The sequence below is a fragment of the Eptatretus burgeri genome, chromosome 3 (assembly GCF_056783735.1).
Source record: "Eptatretus burgeri isolate ZD-2024b chromosome 3, Ebu_testis_v1, whole genome shotgun sequence".
NCBI lineage: Eukaryota > Metazoa > Chordata > Myxini > Myxiniformes > Myxinidae > Eptatretus > Eptatretus burgeri.
The window spans coordinates 72,421,766-72,444,101 of record NC_140963.1 but is presented as its reverse complement, the minus strand read 5'-3'; the positions used below and the strand labels follow the sequence as shown (position 1 = coordinate 72,444,101).

The 22,336-nt window shown below is 42.6% G+C and overlaps 1 protein-coding gene across 2 annotated transcripts; it reads left to right on the top strand.

Annotated features, from left to right (window-relative positions):
- Positions 1 to 10,562: 10,562 nt before the first annotated feature.
- On the top strand, positions 10,563 to 19,254 carry LOC147030171 (methionine-R-sulfoxide reductase B2, mitochondrial-like). Of its 2 annotated transcripts, none has more exons than XM_085873964.1 (5): positions 10,563 to 10,890; positions 14,020 to 14,129; positions 14,798 to 14,874; positions 15,637 to 15,784; positions 16,263 to 18,448. In XM_085873964.1, exons 1-5 carry the CDS (start codon positions 10,767 to 10,769, stop codon positions 16,269 to 16,271), a joined length of 468 nt encoding a protein of 155 aa, XP_085730090.1. In that variant the 5' UTR covers positions 10,563 to 10,766; the 3' UTR covers positions 16,272 to 18,448. The 2 variants fall into 2 exon arrangements, with proteins under 2 accessions (XP_085730090.1, XP_085730089.1); XM_085873963.1 differs by lacking the exon at positions 16,263 to 18,448 and adding an exon at positions 18,455 to 19,254 and having other exon boundaries at positions 10,565 to 10,890.
- The last annotated feature ends 3,082 nt before the right edge of the window (positions 19,255 to 22,336 follow it).

Below are 22,336 nucleotides of genomic sequence, written 5' to 3'. Positions count from 1 at the left end.
GCTCTGTCACATATAACACACTTCCTTTCAATGTCTTTGCAACTGGAACTAGTACTCTTCTTTCATCTTTTGGGGGCCTTATAACTGTCACTGCTTTCTCCCTCTTCAACCTCTTCGACAAGCTCTGGCTCACTTTTCGTTTTGGCTGATCTTTTCGACTTCAGAATGTAAGTGGAATAACAGGCTTTCGGCTTCAGATGGTACGTGAATGCGTTGCTGTATGCGTTTATTCTTGAGATGACTAAAGAATCATCCAATTGTTCTGCTGCCATCTGGATTTTGGCACGCCCGTCATCAGTTCCTGAAACATATGTATGAAATATCACCAAAATAATAGGGTCCATCTACCTGTGTTCCAAAGGTACCAAAGATTTAATTTTTACAAGCATGGCGTTATATACACACATATAAGTACACACTTTTTCATCCATAGACATTGTGAGGTAAGGGAGGTATTGTTCATCAGTTGGCCAAATAGGGTTCTGATGCTATTACATCTGAAATTTACCTGTTAACGTTTTTCCTGAAGCAGTGTTGCATATAACGCATGAAGTCCCATCAAAAACCCCTTCGGCTGCTGACCTTGAAACCACTAAAGTTTCCTGTAAAAAATATTTTTTTGCGTAATTAATTGTAGATGACGCAGTTATTATTCAAAAACTTTGTTCAGATGATTTTAATGTGCATAATTTAACTTTAATGAAATCATACCATGTTATAGTAACAGCAAGCAGGGATCCAAGGTAGAATTACTTGCCATCAGAGAACTCTTTAACACTTGAACACCTCACGCCTCCTACAACAAAGAAATAATATGGTTCATTGTAATCTTTTTAATGCAGATTATTGCCCACCTAGAATCTTCAGGAATCAAGTAATTGAACAAAAGAAGAAGGAACAATTAGGAATAATTGAAGTCCGTAACATGTTGAAATCAGTTTTTGGCAAATATCTTAAAAACCATTGACTTTTGGACATGGAAATGTATTACTGACCCCCCCCCCCATAATGTGGCCATTCCAAACATTGAGTGGTCACACAACCTTCTAGGTCCAACGGTTCTGGAGATACAGTAATGGCGGGTGGTAGTACTTCGCTTAAAAAGGGGCGTGGCCATTTCACCTATTTCGCCGTCAGTGGCAAATGTGTTAGCAACCAAAAATTGTTCAATGACATTCAATTAGATGATTTTTGAAGAGTTTAGCTCTGGACATACAAGTGCATACAAAACCACCTTGAGCTACGAGAGTAATACGTGTCCACTTTGGGTGTAAGGGAGAGAATGACACAATCATGGTGAAAGTTTGCAGTGTTGTCAACCAGGTCACCCTGTTTCTATGCAGTGAACAAGACCTTTCTTCGTAGTAAGATATTCCTTTTATATCAACATGTAGGTCAAAAGATTCTTGGGAAAAGGGAAATATTACTGATAGCCAATTCGACGATAGCATAAAAATTAAATATACAAAGCACCAGCAACAATTATAATTGAGAGTACATGAATGTAATTATTTTTCTTCCACAGTAGCTGAAAGGGGAACCCAAATGCTCAGAACACCTTGACGCTAATCTATCCCTTGATAACCTACAAAATAGGTATGATGTGACTTTTTCCGATTTTCCGAATTCTAAAGGAGGTAAATTTGCGATTAAAAGTTGAAATCTTTTTTTTCTTCTGATTAGCCGTGATGCAAAATTGGAAATGGACCACCAGATCTGTACTGTGTACGGGTTACATTGCGGCACGGTTTAACTCAAACGGCGAATAATTTTCGATATTCCACAAGTATCCCAATTTTTACTTGGTGCTCCGAGATGGTTTCATGCTCCACCAATGACTGAAACACCTAAGGTTTGTCAGAAATTGGACGAGGTTTGTCCGAAATACCCGCGTGTGGATCGTGCCGAGAAAATGTTCGCTTTTGGGCTCGGAACATGTTACAGAGCACCGTTATGAAACAACAGAGATGGCTCCGTCTTGTGGTTATCCACCACGATTGAGAGAGGATGCCATCCCCACGATAAAGCGGAAGAAACAGCCGTCACTCAAAAATGCAACACCATCTCTGCCCAGCTACCAGCACATGTAGATAGACAATTTGAGCGGTGAATCAAACACCTGTTGCCATTGTCAGGTAGTGCCCACAGCACAAGCAGAGGCGGTGTTAGTCATTTGGGGGCCCCATTCAAAACACAATAATGGCCCAGTGGGGCCTCTGTAAATCTGTCATCACAACAATATACACATTTTGATGTCCGTCTGTCTGATGTCGATGTATTCAGTCGTTACTTCTGAAATCTCAAGGCCCAACGCAGGGAAGTGTGAGCCGCGGTGTTTCAGAGAACCCTCATTGTAGAAAATGATCAGTGTGCCTAAATAGTTTACTAAACAAAATTTTGGAGAAGATATTCTAAACAAGCGTTTGAAAATCTATTTTTTTTAATGTATGGTCTTCCTGGTCTATATTGAGTCCTTCATGTGCTCACTCTGGGGAATTTGTAATGAAGTTGTCAATAAGGGCCTCGTTTTTTATTTTCACATTTGTAAATTAATGATATTTCTTGTTGGGCTGACATAATTATTTCAATTTTTATGCTAGTCTTGGTTCCCAGTATGACAAATAGCCCCAATATTATTTGAAAATAGAATTGGATCCGCTCGAAAAGGGTCTATCCATGTGAACTGACGGAAAACGTCGAAATTGACCATTTTCACACTAGAAGGCTCTTATTGGTGCCTATAAATTCCCTTGAGTCAAATCCGATAGAAAAATAAATGTTTTTTCTAATGATATTGCTTGAAAGTTTCTTCGAGTAATAGTAAACTTTCATGCTTGGTACCATCAGGATTTGGGAACTGATATGACTCGGCCAGCAAATTGGGTTTGGCCAGTGAAAATCTCCACCGGTCCGTCACATTTTGCATTTCAGTCAATAGTTTAGACGAATAACATGGCAATTAAATTGTTGTCGGTTATATAATCAAATACAATGGGAGTGATTAATCTGACCAAGTATCATTCCCTTATTTCCCCCTATTGGTGAAAATATCATCCGATGAAAATTTCTCCACCTGTCCGTCACATTTTCAGAAATGTGATTTTTCTGTGTAATTCATGTTATTTTCCATAATAAATGCTTTTGATTATATTACTAAGCTTACTGATAGCATTGATGCAGTATTTTATTCAGGTTATCATTTCTGGACAATTTTGGGTTTTTGACCCTTCGAATGACAGTCATCGATGAGCTGCCGACAGCTGTGGCCGTGGTTCTATCAGAAAATTGACCGATAACTAGTGATAAGGTGAGTCTTTGGAGATGAAAATTGATTGAGATTTCAATTAACAATAATATTTATGGGAAACTGGAAACTCAAAAGCTTAAAATAATACTTATGGCAACCCCAAATCTGTTGCCTGACCTTGGGCTTGTTCCATCGAACTCGAGCAGAATCCAATCTGGAAAACCGTACAAAATGCTATTGAATACTTGTATCTTTGAACTTTCTTCAAGTTAGTTATCAAAGGTAGGATTGTTCTCCCTTTCATGACTGCTAAAACTATAATATGGTGATTATTTGTATTGTGAATTGCTAGAAACGATACTGTGAAAATGAAAATGAATTCCAATAATGAAAGTGAAATTAGAACGCTGTATGAAACATCGGTGTAGTTGCAATCGCATTAAAATAGCATGATAGTCAATTTAGGTGATCCCGTTGATATAGTTAGTCCAGAAATGACAAAATGAGATTATTTTCCAGTACGTCACGTTTTCATGAACGGCATCGAGAGAATCTTGGCTTCCATGCATGTGTATATTTTGCCATGATTATCAGTTTGTTTTGTTTTGTTAGTGTATCTAATGATATTCAAAGTTCGTATAGAGTCTGAACATTAATGAAATTATATATTGCTCCTATTAAACGCTTTTTAATTCATGTTGATTGATCTGAAGCCCTTTATTTTCATCTCGAAACTGCAAAAAAAAAATCAAAAAAACTTGCATATTTTAAACAATGGTTCACATAGTATTATGAAACAATGGTACAAGCTATAAAACCCAGAAACTACAATGTTTTTGTCCTGGACCAATCATTAGAGCTGACTTTGCTGTTGTTTGAGCTGAAAACTTGCATGTCCGCCTGACCAAATCAAAAAATCCTACCCTATTTTGAAAATGACGTCATAGCACCGTGTCCTGTCATTGGTTTGGTAAACAAATGGTCATAACTTGGGAAACACTTGGGAAACAGCTGAAACGGATGAAGAAGAATGATATCAAACCTTGAAAAGGCACATACTCAGGTCCCCAGCGTCAATTATGACATCACATGAAACGAAGAAGAAGAATTGTGACATCAATCGTGACGTCATAGCACCGTGTCCTGTCATTGGTTTGGTAAATAAATGGCCATAACTTGGGAAACAGCTGAAACAGATGAAGAAGAACGATATCAAACCTTGAAAAGGCACATACTCAGGTCCCCAGCGTCAATTGTGACGTCATATCAAACAAAGAAGAAGAATTGTGACGTCAATTGTGGCATCATAGCACCGTGTCCTGTCATTGGTTTGGTAAATAAATGGACATAACTTGGGAAACAGCTTAAAAGGATGAAGAAGAATGATATCAAACCTTGAAAAGGCACATACTCAGGTCCCCAGCGTCAATTATGACATCATATCAAATGAAGAAGAAGAATTGTGACGTCAATTGTGACGTCATAGCACCATGTCCTGTCATTGGTTTGGTAAATAAATGGCCATAACTTGGGAACCACTTGTCCGACTAGATCACAAGTGTGAAATTTCTTATTGATCGATAAAGCGGTTCAAGATAAAAACATTTTTTTTAATGTTTTTGCTCAAACCAATATGGCTGTCAGACCATGTGACCTATTAATTATTTGTGAATACCTTGGTATCCTCAAGGTTTGGGTAACATTTGTGTGAAGTTTCCCCTCAATTTGTCCAGTCGTTCCAGAGATTTTTACAGGTTTTCGAGGAGGAGGAGATTGAACCATACTCTGTGCAGAGCATTGGTGCTGCTAAAACAGTCTCCTTGGCTGTTGGGCACAATCCTGGACGGGTCACCACTCCGACACAGAATACCAGCATGCTGGCACTCATTTTGCCGACCTCGGAAGGATGACAGGCCAGTTAATCACACCTGGTATTAATTAAACAGCTGAGCGGGATCTGAACTCAGGACCCAAGGATCCCAAGCCACCACCCGAACTGCGAAGCCAACACCAGACCTGCATTGGAGTAATCAGAAGAAACCCAAACAAGCAAAAAGAATAGATGAAGTCATCAGATGTAATGTGGATTGGATTCGTGATACGTGACCAAAACCATGTGACCTATGGCATCATATTGTGAACCTTTTGTTTCTCATGGACAGGGTAAAATTTCACCTCAATCTGTTCAGCCACTTCAGAGAAGAAGATTTTTGAAAGTTTTTGTTTTTTTTAAACAAAATGGCTGCCGAATAATGTGAGCGATGACATCATCAATATTTATTTTTGTGGACGATTATATCCCGAGATGACCCTCAAAATTTTTCATACTGTTCGGATGTAGTGTTCTAGATATGCAATTATGACGTCATAATGAAGGCACCACTGATGTCATTTTAAAAATCACTCATTTGCCATGAGGAGTACGATGTGCCAAGTTTCAATTCCTTTCCTTTGTGCGGTTTCAAAGCTACAGAGGTCCAAAAAGTTTTTCCATTTTTCCAACATGGCTGTCATACCACGTGACCTATGATGTCATCTATCTATAATTCCAGCAGTGTGTGTGTGTGTGTGTGTGTGTGTGTGTGTGTGTGTGTGTGTATGTGTGTGTGTATGTGTGTGTGTATGTGTGTGTGTGTGTGTGTGTGTGTGTGTGTGTGTGTGTGTGTGTGTGTGTGTGTGTGTGTGTGTGTGTGCGTGTGCGTGTGCGTGCGTGTGCGTGTGTGTGTGCGTGCGACCGCTGTTTCTCGACAACCGCCGGTCCGATCTGATTGAAGCTGGCCAGGAATATTGCCGGGGCCCCGCGGATGTGCCTTTTCAAGGTTTGATGTCAATCGGACGAGCGGTTCCCAAGTTACGGCCATTTATCTGTCGACCGCTGACAAGACACGGTGCGATCTTCTTCTTCTTTCGGCTGCACCCGTTAGGGGTCGCCACAGCGGATCATCCATTATGATCCGCATAATGATTTGGCACATGTTTTACGCCGGATGCCCTTCCTGACGCAACCCTGGTCGCGTCTTACGACACAGGGATATGGTACACCTCTTTTAACCGGGGTATACACCGGCCCAGTATACTGGTACTCATTTCGCCGACCTCGGAAGGATGACAGGCTGAGTCAACCCCCTGGTGTATTAATTCAGTGGCTCAACGGGGCTTGAACTCAGGACCTCTTGGATCCCAAGCCGCTGCCCTAACCACTGCGCCAACACCAGGCTCCGACACGGCTCCGACACGGTGCGATATGACGTCACAATTAATATTTATTTATTTTTCCACGATTGACGTCACAATTCTTCTTCTTCGTTTGGTATGACGTCACAATCGACGCTGGGGACCTAAGTTTGTGCCTTTTCAAGGTTTGATATTAATCGGACAAGCGGTGCCAAAGTTATGGCCATTTATTTACCAAACCAATGACAGGACATGGTGCTATGACATCACGAATGACGTCACAATTAATGTTTATTTATTTATTTATTGTTTTTTTGTGAATACATTTACAGAGAGAGGGGCGAGAGATGAGGGGGGAGAGAGGAGGGGGGAAAGAGAGGGGGAGGAGGGTGAGAGATGGGAGAGAGGGGGCAAGAGAGGGGAGGGAGGCGGGGTGAGAGAGAGGAGGGGTCACAATTCAAGAGAGGGGAGAGAGGAGGGGCGAGGGAGGGGTGAGAGAGGAGGGGGCGAGACTAGGGGGAGAGAGGAGGGGGCGAGACTAGGGGGGAGATAGGGTGGGGGGAGGGAGGGTGGTGAGAGAGAGGGGGCGTCACAATTCAAGAGAGGGGAGAGAGGAGGGGGTGAGAGTGAGGGCGAGAGAGGAGGGGGCGAGACTCGGGGGGAGAGAGGGTGGGGTGAGAGAGAGGGGGCGTCACAATTCTTCTTCGCTTGATATGACGTCACAATTGACGCTGGGGACCTGAGTATGTTTCCCAGGTGTTTCCCAAGTTATGGCCATTTATGAAACGGTTGGTCCAATCTAATTGAAAAAATGCCCCAATCCCGTCGTCGTTTACGAGAGCGAAGGAACGAAGCTGCACATACTGGCACACGCCTCACCCACGAGAGAGGGTACTGGCACGAGAGAGGGGGAGAGAGGAGGGGCGAGAGAGGGGCGGGGGTGAGGGGGGGTGAAAAAATGCCCCAATCCAGTCATCGTTTATGCACCTACGGGCCTGCACTATTGATTAAAAATGGTACATTTACATGAGTAGTATCATCAACGGTGAAAATCTCGTCTCAATCCACCAAGTGGTTGCGGAGAAAAACATGAAAGTTCTGTGCGGACAAACAAACAAGAAAAAGAGCAACCAGGGATTGCAGATACTCGTCAGCACTTCTTTTGAGTGGTGTATTTTTATAGGTTTATGGTAAATCCAATATGGCTGCCAAAACATTTGACCTATGACAAAATGTGTGACCCTTTTGTTTCTCATGGATAGGTGGTCATATGTGTAAAGTTTCGCCTCGATCTGTTCAGCCATTTCAGAGATTTTGAAGGTTTTTTTGAAAAAAAAAAACAATATGGCTGCCGAATCACGTGACCAATGACAATCAAAAAATTTGTGGACCACTTTATACCTAGATGACCCTCAAAAATTTTCATACTGATTGGATGTGGTGTTCGACTTATGCAATTATGACGTCATAATGAAGGCAACTGTGATGTAATAAAAAAAATCACTCATTCCCCATGTGTAGTACTTGCTTTGTGCCAAGTTTTAATTTTTTCTTGGTGCAGTTTCAAAGATACAGAGGTCCAAATTTTTCCCGTTTTCCCAACAAGGCTGCAACACCACGTGACCTACGATATCATAATTATCATTAAAACATTCTCCATGAGTTGTCACACCAGTGGTGAAAATTTCATCACAATCTGACAAGCGGTTGCAGAGAAAAACATGAAAGTTATTTGCGGAGAAACAAACAGACTCAAACGCAACACCCTCTCCTTCGGCAAGGGTCGCAAACAAACAGATAAACAAACAAACTGACCCAAACACAATACCCTTGCCAAACAAATGGATCGAAACACTGCTCTCTCCTTTGGTGAGGCTTACAGAGAAAGAAACAAACAAACAAACTGACCCAAATGCAATACCCTCTCCTTTAGCGAGGGTAACAAACAAACAAAGGGACCCAAACACAATACCCTCTCCTTTAGCGAGGGTAACAAACAAACAGACAGAAAAACAAAGGGACCCAAACACAATACCCTCTCCTTTAGCGAGGGTAACAAACAAACAGACAAAGAAACAAAGGGACCCAAGCACTATACCCTCTCCTTTAGCGAGGGTAACAAACAAACAGACAGAGAAACAAAGGGACCCAAGCACAATACCTTCTCCTTTAGTGAGGGTAACAAACAAACAGACAGAGAAACAAAGGGACCCAAGCACAATACCTTCTCCTTTAGTGAGGGTAACAACCAAACAGACAGAAAAACAAAGGGACCCAAGCACAATACCTTCTCCTTTAGCGAGGGTAACAAACAAACAGACAGAGAAACAAAGGGACCCAAGCACAATACCTTCTCCTTTAGTGAGGGTAACAACCAAACAGACAGAAAAACAAAGGGACCCAAGCACAATACCCTCTCCTTTAGCGAGGGTAACAAACAAACAGACAGAGAAACAAAGGGACCCAAACACAATACCTTCTCCTTTAGTGAGGGTAACAAACAAACAGACAGAAAAACAAAGGGACCCAAGCACAATACCTTCTCCTTTAGCGAGGGTAACAAACAAACAGACAGAAAAACAAAGGGACCCAAGCACAATACCTTCTCCTTTAGCGAGGGTAACAAACAAACAGACAGAAAAACAAAGGGACCCAAGCACTATACCCTCTCCTTTAGCGAGGGTAACAAACAAACAAAGAAACAAAGGGACCCAAACACAGTACCTTCTCCTTTAGTGAGGGTAACAAACAAACAGACAGAAAAACAAAGGGACCCAAGCACTATACCCTCTCCTTTAGCGAGGGTAACAAACAAACAAAGAAACAAAGGGACCCAAACACAGTACCTTCTCCTTTAGTGAGGGTAACAAACAAACAGACAGAAAAACAAAGGGACCCAAGCACTATACACTCTCCTTTAGCGAGGGTAACAAAGAAACAAAGAAACAAAGGGACCCAAACACAGTACCTTCTCCTTTAGTGAGGGTAACAAACAAACAGACAGAAAAACAAAGGGACCCAAGCACAATACCTTCTCCTTTCGTGAGGGTAACAAACAAACAGACAGAGAAACAAAGGGACCCAAGCACAATACCTTCTCCTTTAGTGAGGGTAACAAACAAAGACAGAAAAACAAAGGGACCCAAGCACAATACCTTCTCCTTTAGCGAGGGTAACAAACAAACAGACAGAAAAACAAAGGGACCCAAGCACTATACCCTCTCCTTTAGCGAGGGTAACAAACAAACAAAGAAACAAAGGGACCCAAGCACAATACCTTCTCCTTTCGTGAGGGTAACAAACAAACAGACAGAGAAACAAAGGGACCCAAGCACAATACCTTCTCCTTTAGCGAGGGTAACAAACAAACAGACAGAGAAACAAAGGGACCCAAGCACAATACCCTCTCCTTTAGCGAGGGTAACAAACAAACAGACAGAAAAACAAAGGGACCCAAGCACAATACCCTCTCCTTTAGCGAGGGTAACAAACAAACAGACAGAGATTGCTGGAATAATAGATAGAGATAGATACTGTGGGTGCAAAACGCCAAGCAACGTGTCCTGTCATTGGTAACTGAGTATCTCTTCCCCATTGGCCATGCCTACGCAGCAACGTGTCCTGTCATTGGTTTGGTAAATAAATGGCCATAACTTGGGAACCACTTGTCCGATTAATATCAAACCTTGAAAAGGCACATCCTCAGGACCCAGCAATATACCTGGCAAGTTTCAATTAGATCGGACGGGCGGTTGTCGAGAAACAGCGGTCGCACGCTCGCACGCACGCACGCACGCACGCACACACGCACACACGCACACACACACCTGGAATGATAGATAGATGAACAATGACGTTTTTATATTTTGTGTGCAGTCCTCAAGAAGTCTTCCAATTGTTGGTGTTCAGTAAAGCATTTAAAATCGATTGTAAATCCAGAGCAAGCGACAAAGTTCCGGCCGTAGAGTTCCACGACGTGATTAAATAATGTTTTGCGATCGAGTTCCAAGGGGGGGCGTGACTGATTTGTGACGTCACCGGCGTGACGCGGATCTCTTCGCGGGTGCGATTCGCGCTCCGCTCGAGAAAGGAGTTAAGGGGCGGAGCTTGAACATTTACCGTATATATCTGCAAAATCGCTTCAGCTCGATAAACAGGACTTGTGTGTGTGACATTCGGGTAATTTTTTTTAAGATTTTTTTTTTTTTGAGCCGAATTTAATTTTGCATCTCGTTCATCGACAGATCAATCGATAACCGTCTCCACAAGATAAAAAACGGAGTCGGGTATTTATTACCGCATTTCAAAAGGAAACTACTGTGATAATATAAAAACAAGAAACATCATGCAAGCGGCGAATCGAAGCGTCCGACGGATTCTCACTACCGCACCACGGATTCTCCTGAGTTCGAGGCCACCGCAGTCCACACTCTCCAACCTGAGCTTTCGAAAAGTGAGCAGCACGTCATGTGAGTACACCGGAAGTGAATGTATGGCTCAGTGGGAATTACTCCGCTCTATGACAGTTATATATTATAATTTATTACGTAAACACTGGATTATATCGTTTATTTGGTAAAGCTGTTTAGAAAGAATTAGTTAGCTGATGAAAATTTATATCCTGTAATTCACGTGTAATTGAAGGAACCAGCTGAGCTAACGAAACGTGGAGATAACCCCTAATCGCACAGCACCGTCGTGTTTCGCTTGGAGAATTTTAAATCGGCATTGGGTAAAATAGAGTACTACGTTTGAGCGAATACACATCAAAATATGCACTTACTGTTTCCAACTAACATTTTTTTTTCTTCGTCTCCATATCTGAGTTCTGGATTTACTTGCATTTAATTTTCGTCAACTTGATGGTTCGGGTGGTGGGCTTGGGATCCGAGGATCCAGAGTTCAAATTTAGCTCAGCCGTTGAATTAATACCAGGTGGGGCTGACTGCCTGTCATCCTTCCGAGGTCGGCGAAATGAGTGTCAGCTTGCTGGTATATCCTGTGTCGGAGCGGCAACCCGTCCAGGATTGTGCCCAACAGCCAAGGAGACTGCTTCGGAAACACTAACGCTCTGCACAGAGTGTGCTCCCAATGGAGGGATAATACGGTCACATGATTTCGGATGGGAAACTCAGATTTACAGCATTGTCCCCTGTTGCCATGACACCGATTGTTGTGCAAATCACTGGATGATGGTGTCCATCCACTGAGCACTTTATAATCCATGAAGTGATAAACTGAGTACAGTTTATTAAAGGCCTCAGAAATCCACAGCAATGCAAACCTTCATTTTGAATGTCATCACAGTTATAACGGATGAAACGTACGGACTGATGAACCTATCGTGCTTTGTATTGTATCATCTGGTCCTGACTGTTGCAGGTGCATGGGGATTTGGGAATGACGTCACAGCATGATGAGGAAGACGAGGTGTAACATAGGATGAGGACGAGCCGAATTTGAATTCCTTGGACACTCGTGCAATCACAATTGTGCAGGGAGACGTGTAAGCACCTGGCACGGTTTCTTGCTCCAAGGGAGAGAGATTGATTGCGGTGGGAATTGGCAAATGTCCGACTTAAGGGAATTTTCCAGGCTTGTCCTCAGCTGTCCTACGTTTTTTAGTCTGTCCTGCCAAGCACGAATGATTCTCTATCCACAACCCCTGCACACACTTGGCCAATGTCCAGCTCCCTGACCATTTATTTTTCTCTCTCTGTCCCCACCCAGTTCATATCTGTGTCTGTTTCTCTTTCCTGGTGTTTAGTTGTTCTCAGCAGTTTAAAAACCATCAAATAGTGTGATGAAGTAGTTGTTTTCTTTCCACAACACACAGTAAACAGCACCGAGTGGTGTGCAACAACTAAAGGAATGTCACAACAACAAAGGAGGGAAGACAGACGGTAACATGCAGGAATTTGCTCATGAAACCACAAACTGAGCCGTCTCTCACCAAGTCCTGCACCCACTGCCATTTTAAACTTCCTGTAACCCCCTTACCCATACCCCTCACTCCACAATCTTACCAGGATTACACATTTATAAATCAATTGTTTACCTTCCAAAGTCTTGGTGCTGTCTTGCTTCCATGACGGCTCTCACCCATGTTATTGTGCTCGTGCTGGGATAATTCCACTCTTTCTCCCAATACTTGAACGTGGCAGGCCATAATCCTTCAGCCACATTTGTTTGATAACTCGTTTATCCTCTCCATGCTGTAAGATCGCCATACATTTCTCATTCTGGTGTAACGTACTCTGTTACAGTGTCGGTGCTGCTGAAGCAGTTTTTTGTAAAGTTATTATGGGTGGTTTGCCATTCATTGCTTTCGCAGCAGTAGTTAGGGCAGAAATTTTGGAATTTGTTCATGGTGCCCAGCGATAGCTCGCCTAGTCTTGGCAAAGGACGCTGTTGGGTCTTAAACGTCCACCAACTAATACCGGCAGATGGGATGCCCAACTTAACGTCAATGCGAGGAACAGCGCACACACCAATGAATCCCACTGCCTGTAAAACACCAGGATGACAGTTTATAGCTGGGTCGGGATTCAAACCCTGGCTATAGTGTGCATGACTGTCGACCATCTTGCCAACTTACACATGCACTATACTCCATACGAGGATCAAACCCCACCTGTATAGTGTATTCAAATCAAACAGGAAACATTTACCCAAGAGATTATCGCAGTATCAAGAACTATGTATATTTTTTATCATTGGGTAATTCCACCACAAATGGTTTTTAAAAATTCACTACACATGAACGTCTTGCGACTTGTTGCTCAAGAGATTGTTCCAACTATGCCTGGACTGCACCTTAGCTGATGATCAGGTGTTCATTCATGTCATAGTGGAAACAACAAACAAGAAAGGAGAAAGTAAACAATCACTTGTCTTCATGTTCAGCACATAAAGAAAGAGAGCGATTTGTATTTTCTTCTCTTTTCTCCAACGTGTCATACCACTTCATCAACATCGGTTTATAATTTAAAAAAATCTATATTATAAAAGGAGCCGTGTCTGTCTGTCATGCTAGAACTTGAGAACGAATGAAAAAAAAAGAGAAGAGGACAAAAAAATAATAATCAGGAAGGATGGTTTGTGTGTGGGTAAATGAGCACACCTGGCAAGACTGCAAACGCCGACTTGCAATGCTGGTTATCCCCACACAGAGGGCCGACATCCCCAGGAATTATTCTTCGTTCTTGCCACATTGATCAATCATCACAACAAAGATTGGTTTTCCCATCAGTGAAGTGATGGGTCTTACATGCCAGTATTAATAAAATGGAAAAAAATCAATCTTTACAAAACATGTTTGTAAATACACACCTTGTCAACCTTACCCTTCTGACTTCGGCCATGAACTTCAACAAAGTCCCCCTCCCCATTCTGCAACCTATTTTCCTTTCCAAATACATCTCCCCCCCTCGCTCTCCCCCCTCGCTCTCACCCCCCCCTCCCCCCCGCTCTCGCCTCCCCCCCAGTGGCTTTTAAGAGACGAGTGAGGTCTTTGTTTTGTATTTAAATCGACCTCTGCGAGAATGTGGATTAACAGGGTATGGTGTACAACTTTCTTCCCATCTTGTCACCACCAGTTTTTCGTCGCTCACTCACTCGTCATGACAACCAGATGCTCTCTGAAGATTGGAAGGTGAAGCTGAGCCCCGAACAGTTTGTCGTGACACGTGAGAGGGATACCGAGATGGTAAGATTGTCCAACGTCTACTAATGTCCTCGTAATTCATGTTAAACTACACTTAAGCGTCTCCTCCCGGCCTTGCACGTGATATTAAAAACACTTCTCCATGAGCCACACAAACTGTAATAAAAAAAAATTTAAAAACATGTTTTGTTTACAAATCTTTTTCTCTCAACCACATCCACCTTTGTCCGAGCTCCCAGACTCGGAGTAGACGTACGAAAGTGTAGGGGTTATATGAAATATTGAAAGTCATATTTACCCTGTGCAGGTGAAGCGAAAAGCAGGGTAAAGTAATTTGTTCATGTGTGTGTGTCCGTCCGTCCGTTTGTCTTGTCAGTTTATATGATCGAGGCACAGCTTGTTTAAATTGAATGTTATATTTTGAACAGGAATCGGAACATGAGTAGAAAGACGAGTGTTTTGTTTTACCGAACATTGGCTCCGAATCAGACCCCATCACACATGTACCTGAACACTGCGCAGGGTATCGTGTTCTGTGAACTCGTTAGTACTTTGGGTAGTGAATATGTTATCAGCAGTTTCGCATTGAAATTACAATGCTATTTGCTTTCCTAATCTCCATAAAAATGACTCCAACGTAACTGAAATGGCTTTGGGTCCGATAGGATTGCCTCCATTTGTCGTTCTGCCTTTCTTCCCCTATTTTTCAGCCATTCAGTGGGGACTACTTGTACCACAGTGAAGAAGGAACATATCACTGTGTGTGCTGTCAATCTGCATTGTTCAGGTGATGCAACACTCCATTTCCTATTAGAAACAATTGTGCATCATCCACAAACCACTAGATGCTGTAAATTTTGGCCCTTTTTGGTTAACTGCAGTAGAGTGGAAAATGATGTCGCCATGATACAGGCCAAAACATAAAACCTTGTTCTCAAGATAGCAAAACTTCCACCTTGATACAACAATGCAAACAGGACAGCAAATTTAACATTGCTTTTTAATGATTCTGTTGTCTATCATTGAAAATCACTGCACTGATAGTGGAATTATGGGTCAGACCTGAATTGTCGATATCCTGTAGCCTTCTGAGCTACACTACAGTCGACAAAGGCGATTCATTTTAAAACGTATCCAATACCGTCATTGTTGTTCCCAAGGCTGGCAGGATGGCCGAGAGGTATGGCATAGACACAAACTATTATCCCAGTGTTTCACAGGCAGGGTGAAGCATCAACGTGTGTCGTGTCTTGGGTGGACTTTACATTGGGCATCCTATCTGCCAGCATTAGTGGACTTTAAAGATCCCACAGATTCCTTTGCAAAGGGTTGATCATCCATCACTGGCACCCTGACCAAACTACTAATTGCTGCTCTAACCTACAGGAGGCACCACATCAACAGCACAACAACTCCCACCAGCAATTATGCAAATCAGCAGCTACATGCTCCACCCAAAATGAAATGATAGTTCCACATGATGTTAGAGAGGTTCGTTATTACATCTGATAATGAAATCTAGCTGATGGCCTTGCATGTGCACTCACAGCTCAAATGCCAAGTACGACTCTGGCTCGGGCTGGCCTTCATTTTGGGAAGCCATGAGAGCACACCCTGAAGACAACTCTGCTTGCAATGTGCTACTACGGCCAGATAACTCAGCTGGGGCCGTGCGCACAGAGGTCATCTGTAAGCACGTAAGTTCACGATTTAATACGTACCAGACATCCTCCGCTCCATAAATACCCATACACACCATTTGGTATCAGCAAATTTGGTAACCCTATTGTCCAAATAATTGACACAAATTATGAATAATAATGATCCTTTTACTAATCCATGAGGTACCCGAGTTACAACCTCTGCCAGGTGGATACTTTGAGACCTGGCCGGTCTCTATTCCACCTCCTGAAACGCATCCAAGTGTGGAGATAGCAGCCAACAACTTGCGTACACACACACACACACACACACACACACACACACACACACACACACACACACACACACACACACACACACACACACACACACACACACACACGGATACTTCAGAGACCTGGGAGGGCTCCAATCCACATATGGAGATAACAACCGACGACACACACGACGGTTTGCTGCTCCCATTTCTCTTAGAAATCGGTAAACAAATATTTTTCTCTCACCCAACCTCAGGTGTCTTGACTTCCCTCTTAACTCCATCCTCTTCAGATTGAAGCTCAACACTCCTCTGATAGTATTTCACAATTCTTAAACAGCACCTTTTCCCCAAACACTCCTGAGGACATGACAGAAGTAAATAGACACCATGATTTTAAAATAATTTATTTATTGAACATTTGAAGAACATTTGATCCATTTTAATACATACACTCATATTTGGTAGATTTCAATTATTTTACTTTTTCAGACATAGAACTAACGAGTTCCAAAATTTTCTCTTGTGGGATTTCTGCCGAGGCTTCACACAAAAGGTTGAGGAATTCTGCCCATGATGTTGGTTTCCTGGGCTTTTTCAGCACAGCTCGATCTAATATGGCCCAGAGGTGTTCAATGAGATTCATCTCAAGAGACTGACTTGGCCATGGAAGTCACTTGATCCCATTTCTGTCCTGCCATTCTTTGGTCTTTTTTGCAGTGTGGAATAGAGCTCCATCTTCCATGAACAGTGTTGTTTTTGACCATCTGACCAGTGGAGAAGACGGGGAGACGTCCATCCTCAAGGATAGAAATGTGTTGTGTTGATGTTGCAAACACACTCCACAAGCTCTGACCGACCAGCGCTCCCCCACACCCTCATTGAAAAACCAGTGTTTGACAGTTGACTGCAATCGGTTCAAAGAGAACTCTTAACTGAGAAGTCTCCAGACCCATACACGTCCACCGTCAGAAAATTGAGCAAATTGGGACTCATCTGAAAACATGACAGTTTGCCAAAACTCCAAGGGTCTGGTGGCCATCTCGTCAGCCCACTTCTTTCTCCTTTGAATGTTGGCTGGTCTAAGAAGAGGTTTTCTCCTCGCTGCTCTCCCATAGTAGCCCAGTTGATGAAGGTACCGCACAGCAGTTAAGCTAACTTGGACCTCCTCTGCAACATCTGCTGCCTTTCAATGAGGAGTTCAAAATGGACTACTTGACAGCTCGGACACCTTTGAGGGCCCAGGTTGAACAGAATGGGAAGCTTTGGATTCCTTGCCTTCGCTGGTGAATTGCACTATCATTTGATTGACCGTAAAAAGCGGAATGCCACGGTTCTGAGCTATCTGATGCTGACCGACTCCACCTTCCAAATGGCCAACAATTCGTCCTCTTTGAAAATCAGAAAGTTTACACGCTCACTGGGTTTGAGGCATAGTTAATTGTCATACACGACCCAGGAACTCATTTCTGCAAATAAATAGTTGAATATTAGTACAAATTGCTGATTAAAACTGCGTTATACAGATGAAATTGATAAATTTAAGGTGTCTATTTACTTGTATCATGTCTCTGTATGCAACTAATAAACTTCATATTCAACCAGCCATTCACAAAAATCATGGTCTTTTCTTGTTTGGTAATACATACATACATACATACATAAATAAAAAAAAACTAAAAAAAAAACTTGCTCAACAATTTTAAATTTGGCTAAACAGAGCTAAGATTACACTGTCAAAGGTGAAAGTAGATTCTAAATACAGTAACCAAGCAACTTTGTTATTGACACCAAAGTGAGATCTCAACACTGATGGCCTTCTTGAGATACCTTGGACCCGGTAATACTATAAACGGACAGATGCCCTAATTTGGCAATTTGTCATGCATGAAAATGGAACCAAGATTCCATGTGACTACCATATGTATTGGCAGAATCTAAATTTGGAAAGGAATCCTCAGCTAACTGTCTACTCCACTTCTCCAATGTGTGGAAAAGTACAAGGCAGAAAGAAGTGTAGCCTGGACAGCAGTAAGTTTCCAAGAATAAACTATCTTGTGTGAAACATTTCCTTTATTGAAAATAAATTCTTCAAAATGTGCCAAGAAGTGAATTTGGAAGCCTGGTGTTAGCTTAATGGTTAAGGTGGTTGGCTTAAGATCTTAGGGTTTAGAGTTTGAGCCCTTGTCGTGCTGTTAAACAACACCAGGTGGATTGACTCAGCCGGTCAGCAAAATGAGTACCAGCTTACTGGAAACGGGCACTGCATCAGTGGCACAACTGCGCTTCCAACAATACCACCAGCATCCACAGGGTACATACAAAATAACAAAACTGTTTGGGCCTCTGAAGGGAAATGAAATTGAGAAATTACCTGTCGTTTGTGCTCATTGCTTTTGATTAAAAATACCATCATAAAATATTTGAAACTTCACCTCCCTTTCCCCAGTGTGATGCTCACCTGGGCCATGTGTTTGATGACGGTCCAGAACCGAGTGGGCGACGTTACTGCATCAATAGTGTGGCATTGACTTTCAAGCCTGCACCATCGGGATAAATGATCAAGTGAAATGGATGAAACATCTATCCGGAAACACGATTCATGGGCATCAATTGGACTCTGACTTCGCTGCAGCACCGAGAGTGCAGAATCTCGTGCCCACTGTTGGTGTCGCATTTTCGTCGAACTTTTGTCGATGTTCAACATCTATTTTGTAAATACTGTTGCTAAGCTTTAATTGGTATAACATATACATTGTGCTTTCTCATAAAAGAATTGTAAATGTGTTCAGTAAAATATCATGTTGAATTCCTTGCAAATGTATTCTGAGGCACCATCAAATTACATCAGGAAAGAAAACTAAAAGGAGGGGTTAAGGGTTGAAAGAAAACTAAAAGGAGGGTTAAGGGTTGAAGGAAAACTAAAAGGAGGGGTTAAGGGTTGAAAGAAAACTAAAAGGGGGGGTTAAGGGTTGAAAGAAAACTAAAAGGAGGGGTTAAGGGTTGAAAGAAAACTAAAAGGAGGGGTTAAGGGTTGAAAGAAAAGCATCCTTATAAAGGGAAAGTACAGGACAAACTGGGGAAAGTTTGTGCACATTTTGACGGTCCCATGTCACTTCAACTCAAGTACATAAAACTTTTTACCGACGTAAAGACCTAATCGAAATTGTTTTTTTTTTTAACTCAAGTTTTTTCAATGGTGAAAATGTCTCTGCCTTATTGAAGCCATTAAAGGGCTGATTTCATGAATGGTATGCATCTAAATGCCATCTGTAAATGAATAATTTGTCTTCAAAATCACAGACGACCGAGTCTGTCACATTGGATCAGTTGGTGGAGAGCTGACTATGGAATGATCAAAAGTTATGCCTGCGAGCGACAAGGCTGTCCACAACTGATGATCATTGCAATGAATGTTTTTGTGGTCATTTAAATTTGGCTTGCTTACAACCTGGCATACATGTGTCTAGACTCTAGATCAGGGGTCAGGAACGTGTGGCTCGCGAGCCAGGTGTGGCTCTTTTGATGATTGCATCTGGCTCGCAGATAAAATTGGAGTTTGAAACTTTGAAAGCCCAATATTTCTCGCGGAAGCTTTACCTATAGTTTGAATGGTGTCGTGCTTCATTCACGTGCAGGGCTGAACTTGGCAGAAGGAGAGAAGAAAAAATGCCTCCGAATTGGCTAAAGCGGTTTTTATTTCGTCCAGTCATGCGGCCGAGGCGACTAGTGATTTCGGTTCCTCCAATGACGTGCCGCCGCCGAGACGCGTCACGGAATTCATCTCGACCAATCACGCGCCACCGCTGAGGCGACAGCATCCCAGAGTCGGCCGGCCGTGCCGCACCTCTCGAGTATGTCAGCCCGTGCGCAGGCCAGCCAGACTCACTTGGGTCAACATCTCCCTCTCTCTCATTTGCTCAAAGCTAACCCTTCGACGAAGATGGCGAAAATAAAAAAGATGAGGAGTATCGTACATTTCAGGACGAATGGGCCGAAGAATTCGCCTTTGTGGAGAGAGCAGGTTCTGTGGTGTGTCTAATTTGCAATGACAAAATTGCATCGATGAAACGGTCGAATATAAAGCGGCACTTCGACACGCGCCATGCTACCTTTGCATCAAAATACCCTGTGGGAGACAGCAGAAAGAAAGCGTGCCAAGAGCTACTGAGCAGGGTGCAAGCCAGCCAGCAGCAACTCCGCGTATGGACCCGGCAAGGTGACTATAATTCCGCCAGCTTTGCTGGATCTTTAGCAATAGTGAGGAACGGAAAACCATTCACAGATGGCGAGTATGCTAAAACGTTGATGCTGGATGTCGCCAATGAACTTTTTGATGATCTTCCTAACAAAGACAAGATAATCAAACGGATACAAGACATGCCTCTGTCGGCAAGAACTGTTCATGATCGTACCATCATGATGGCAAACCAAGTGGAGGAAACGCAAGTGAAGGACATAAATACAGCGCCGTTCTTTTCCCTGGCTTTGGATGAGTCAACAGACGTAAGCAATTTGTCGCAGTTCAGTGTGATTGCAAGATATGCTGCTGGTGATACAGTGCGCGAAGAAAGTCTTGCTGTTCTGCCAATAAAAGGGTCCACAAGAGGTGAGTATTTATTCAAGTCTTTCATGGAGTTCGCTCAAGAAAAAAATCTATGAATGGATAAACTTATCTCAGTGTGTACTGATGGTGCTCCGTGTATGGTGGGGAAAAACAAAGGATTTGTGGCGCTTCTCCGTGAACATGAAAATAGACCCATCCTAAGTTTCCATTGCATTCTACACCAGGAGGCACTTTGTGCTCAGATGTGTGATGGGCAGCTTGGCGAAGTGATGTCGCTGGTCATTCGTGTGATCAACTTTATTGTTGCCAGAGCCTTACATGGTCGCCAGTTTAAAACACTGCTGGATGAAGTTGGAAATAACTATCACAGTCTGCTTTTGCACAGCAATGTGCGTTGGTTGTCAAGAGGGAAGGTGCTTAGCCGTTTTGCGGCTTGCCTGAACGAAATCCGGACTTTCCTTGAAATGAAAGGGATTGAGCATCCTGAGCTAGCCGAAAGTGAGTGGCTCCTCAAGTTTTACTATCTCGTGGATATGACTGAACATCTGAACGAGCTCAACGTGAAAATGCAAGGCATTGGAAATACAGTGTTATCGCTTCAACAAGCCGTGTTTGCTTTTGAAAACAAGCTGGAGCTCTTTATCATGGATCTTGAAACAGGTCGTTTACTACATTTTGAAAAACTGAGACAATTTAAAGATGCATGCACAGCAAGTGAGCCCACTCAAAACTTTGATCTCCACCAGTAAGCTGGCTTCACATCCAGTCTCTGACAGTCATTCAAAGCACGCTTTGGAGAATTTCGTGAGCACACTCGTCTTTTTAAGTTCATCACCCATCCAAACGAGTGTTCACTGAACACAGCCGACCTGAGTTACATTCCTGGTGTCTCAGTCACAGATTTTGAAGCAGAAGTGGCTGACCTGAAGGCCTCAGACATGTGGGTGAATAAGTTCAAGTCACTGAATGAAGATTTGGAAAGAATCGCACGACAGAAAGCGGAGTTGGCGAGCAAACACATGTGGACAGAAATGAAAAAACTTCAACCCGAAGACCAGCTGATTATCAAAACTTGGAACGCGCTTCCTGTCACATACCTCACACTGCAGTGTGTGAGTATTGCTGTATTGACCTTGTTTGGATCTACGTATGCATGTGAGCAGTCATTCTCACATCTTAAAAACATCAAGTCCAACCTACGATCACGTCTAATGGATGAAAGCCTCAACGCTTGCATGAAGCTTAACCTCACCAAGTACCAACCAGACTACAAAGCCATCAGCAAATCCATGCAGCACCAGAAGTCCCATTAATGGTGAGTATTATAACAACATTATTTAAAAGAATAAATTCAGAGGCTTATTATATTCACATTTAGTTGAATTCAGTCTTAAAATATATTATATGGCTCTCACTGAAATAGATTTCCAAATATTTTGCTTTCATGGCTCTCGGAGTCAAAAACGTTCCCGACCCCTGCTCTAGATGGTGGAAAAAGCATGATTGTGGAGGTGGATTGTCCAGACGGTAGAGGAAGACCCTGCAGCATCACTGGCCTCAACCTCAAGTTGGCCTTGGTTTTTGGCCCAGCAATAATACAAAGCGAAATATAAAGGCTATTATGTTGGAGAATATTGAGCTACAGTTCTTATTTTGCAATTCCTAGTTTTTCATGGATGCTCAATGTTGATTCTTCACTAAAAAAAAAAGGTTATTTTGTCCACATGTGAATTTACATTTGGCATGAGTTTATCAACTTGGTAA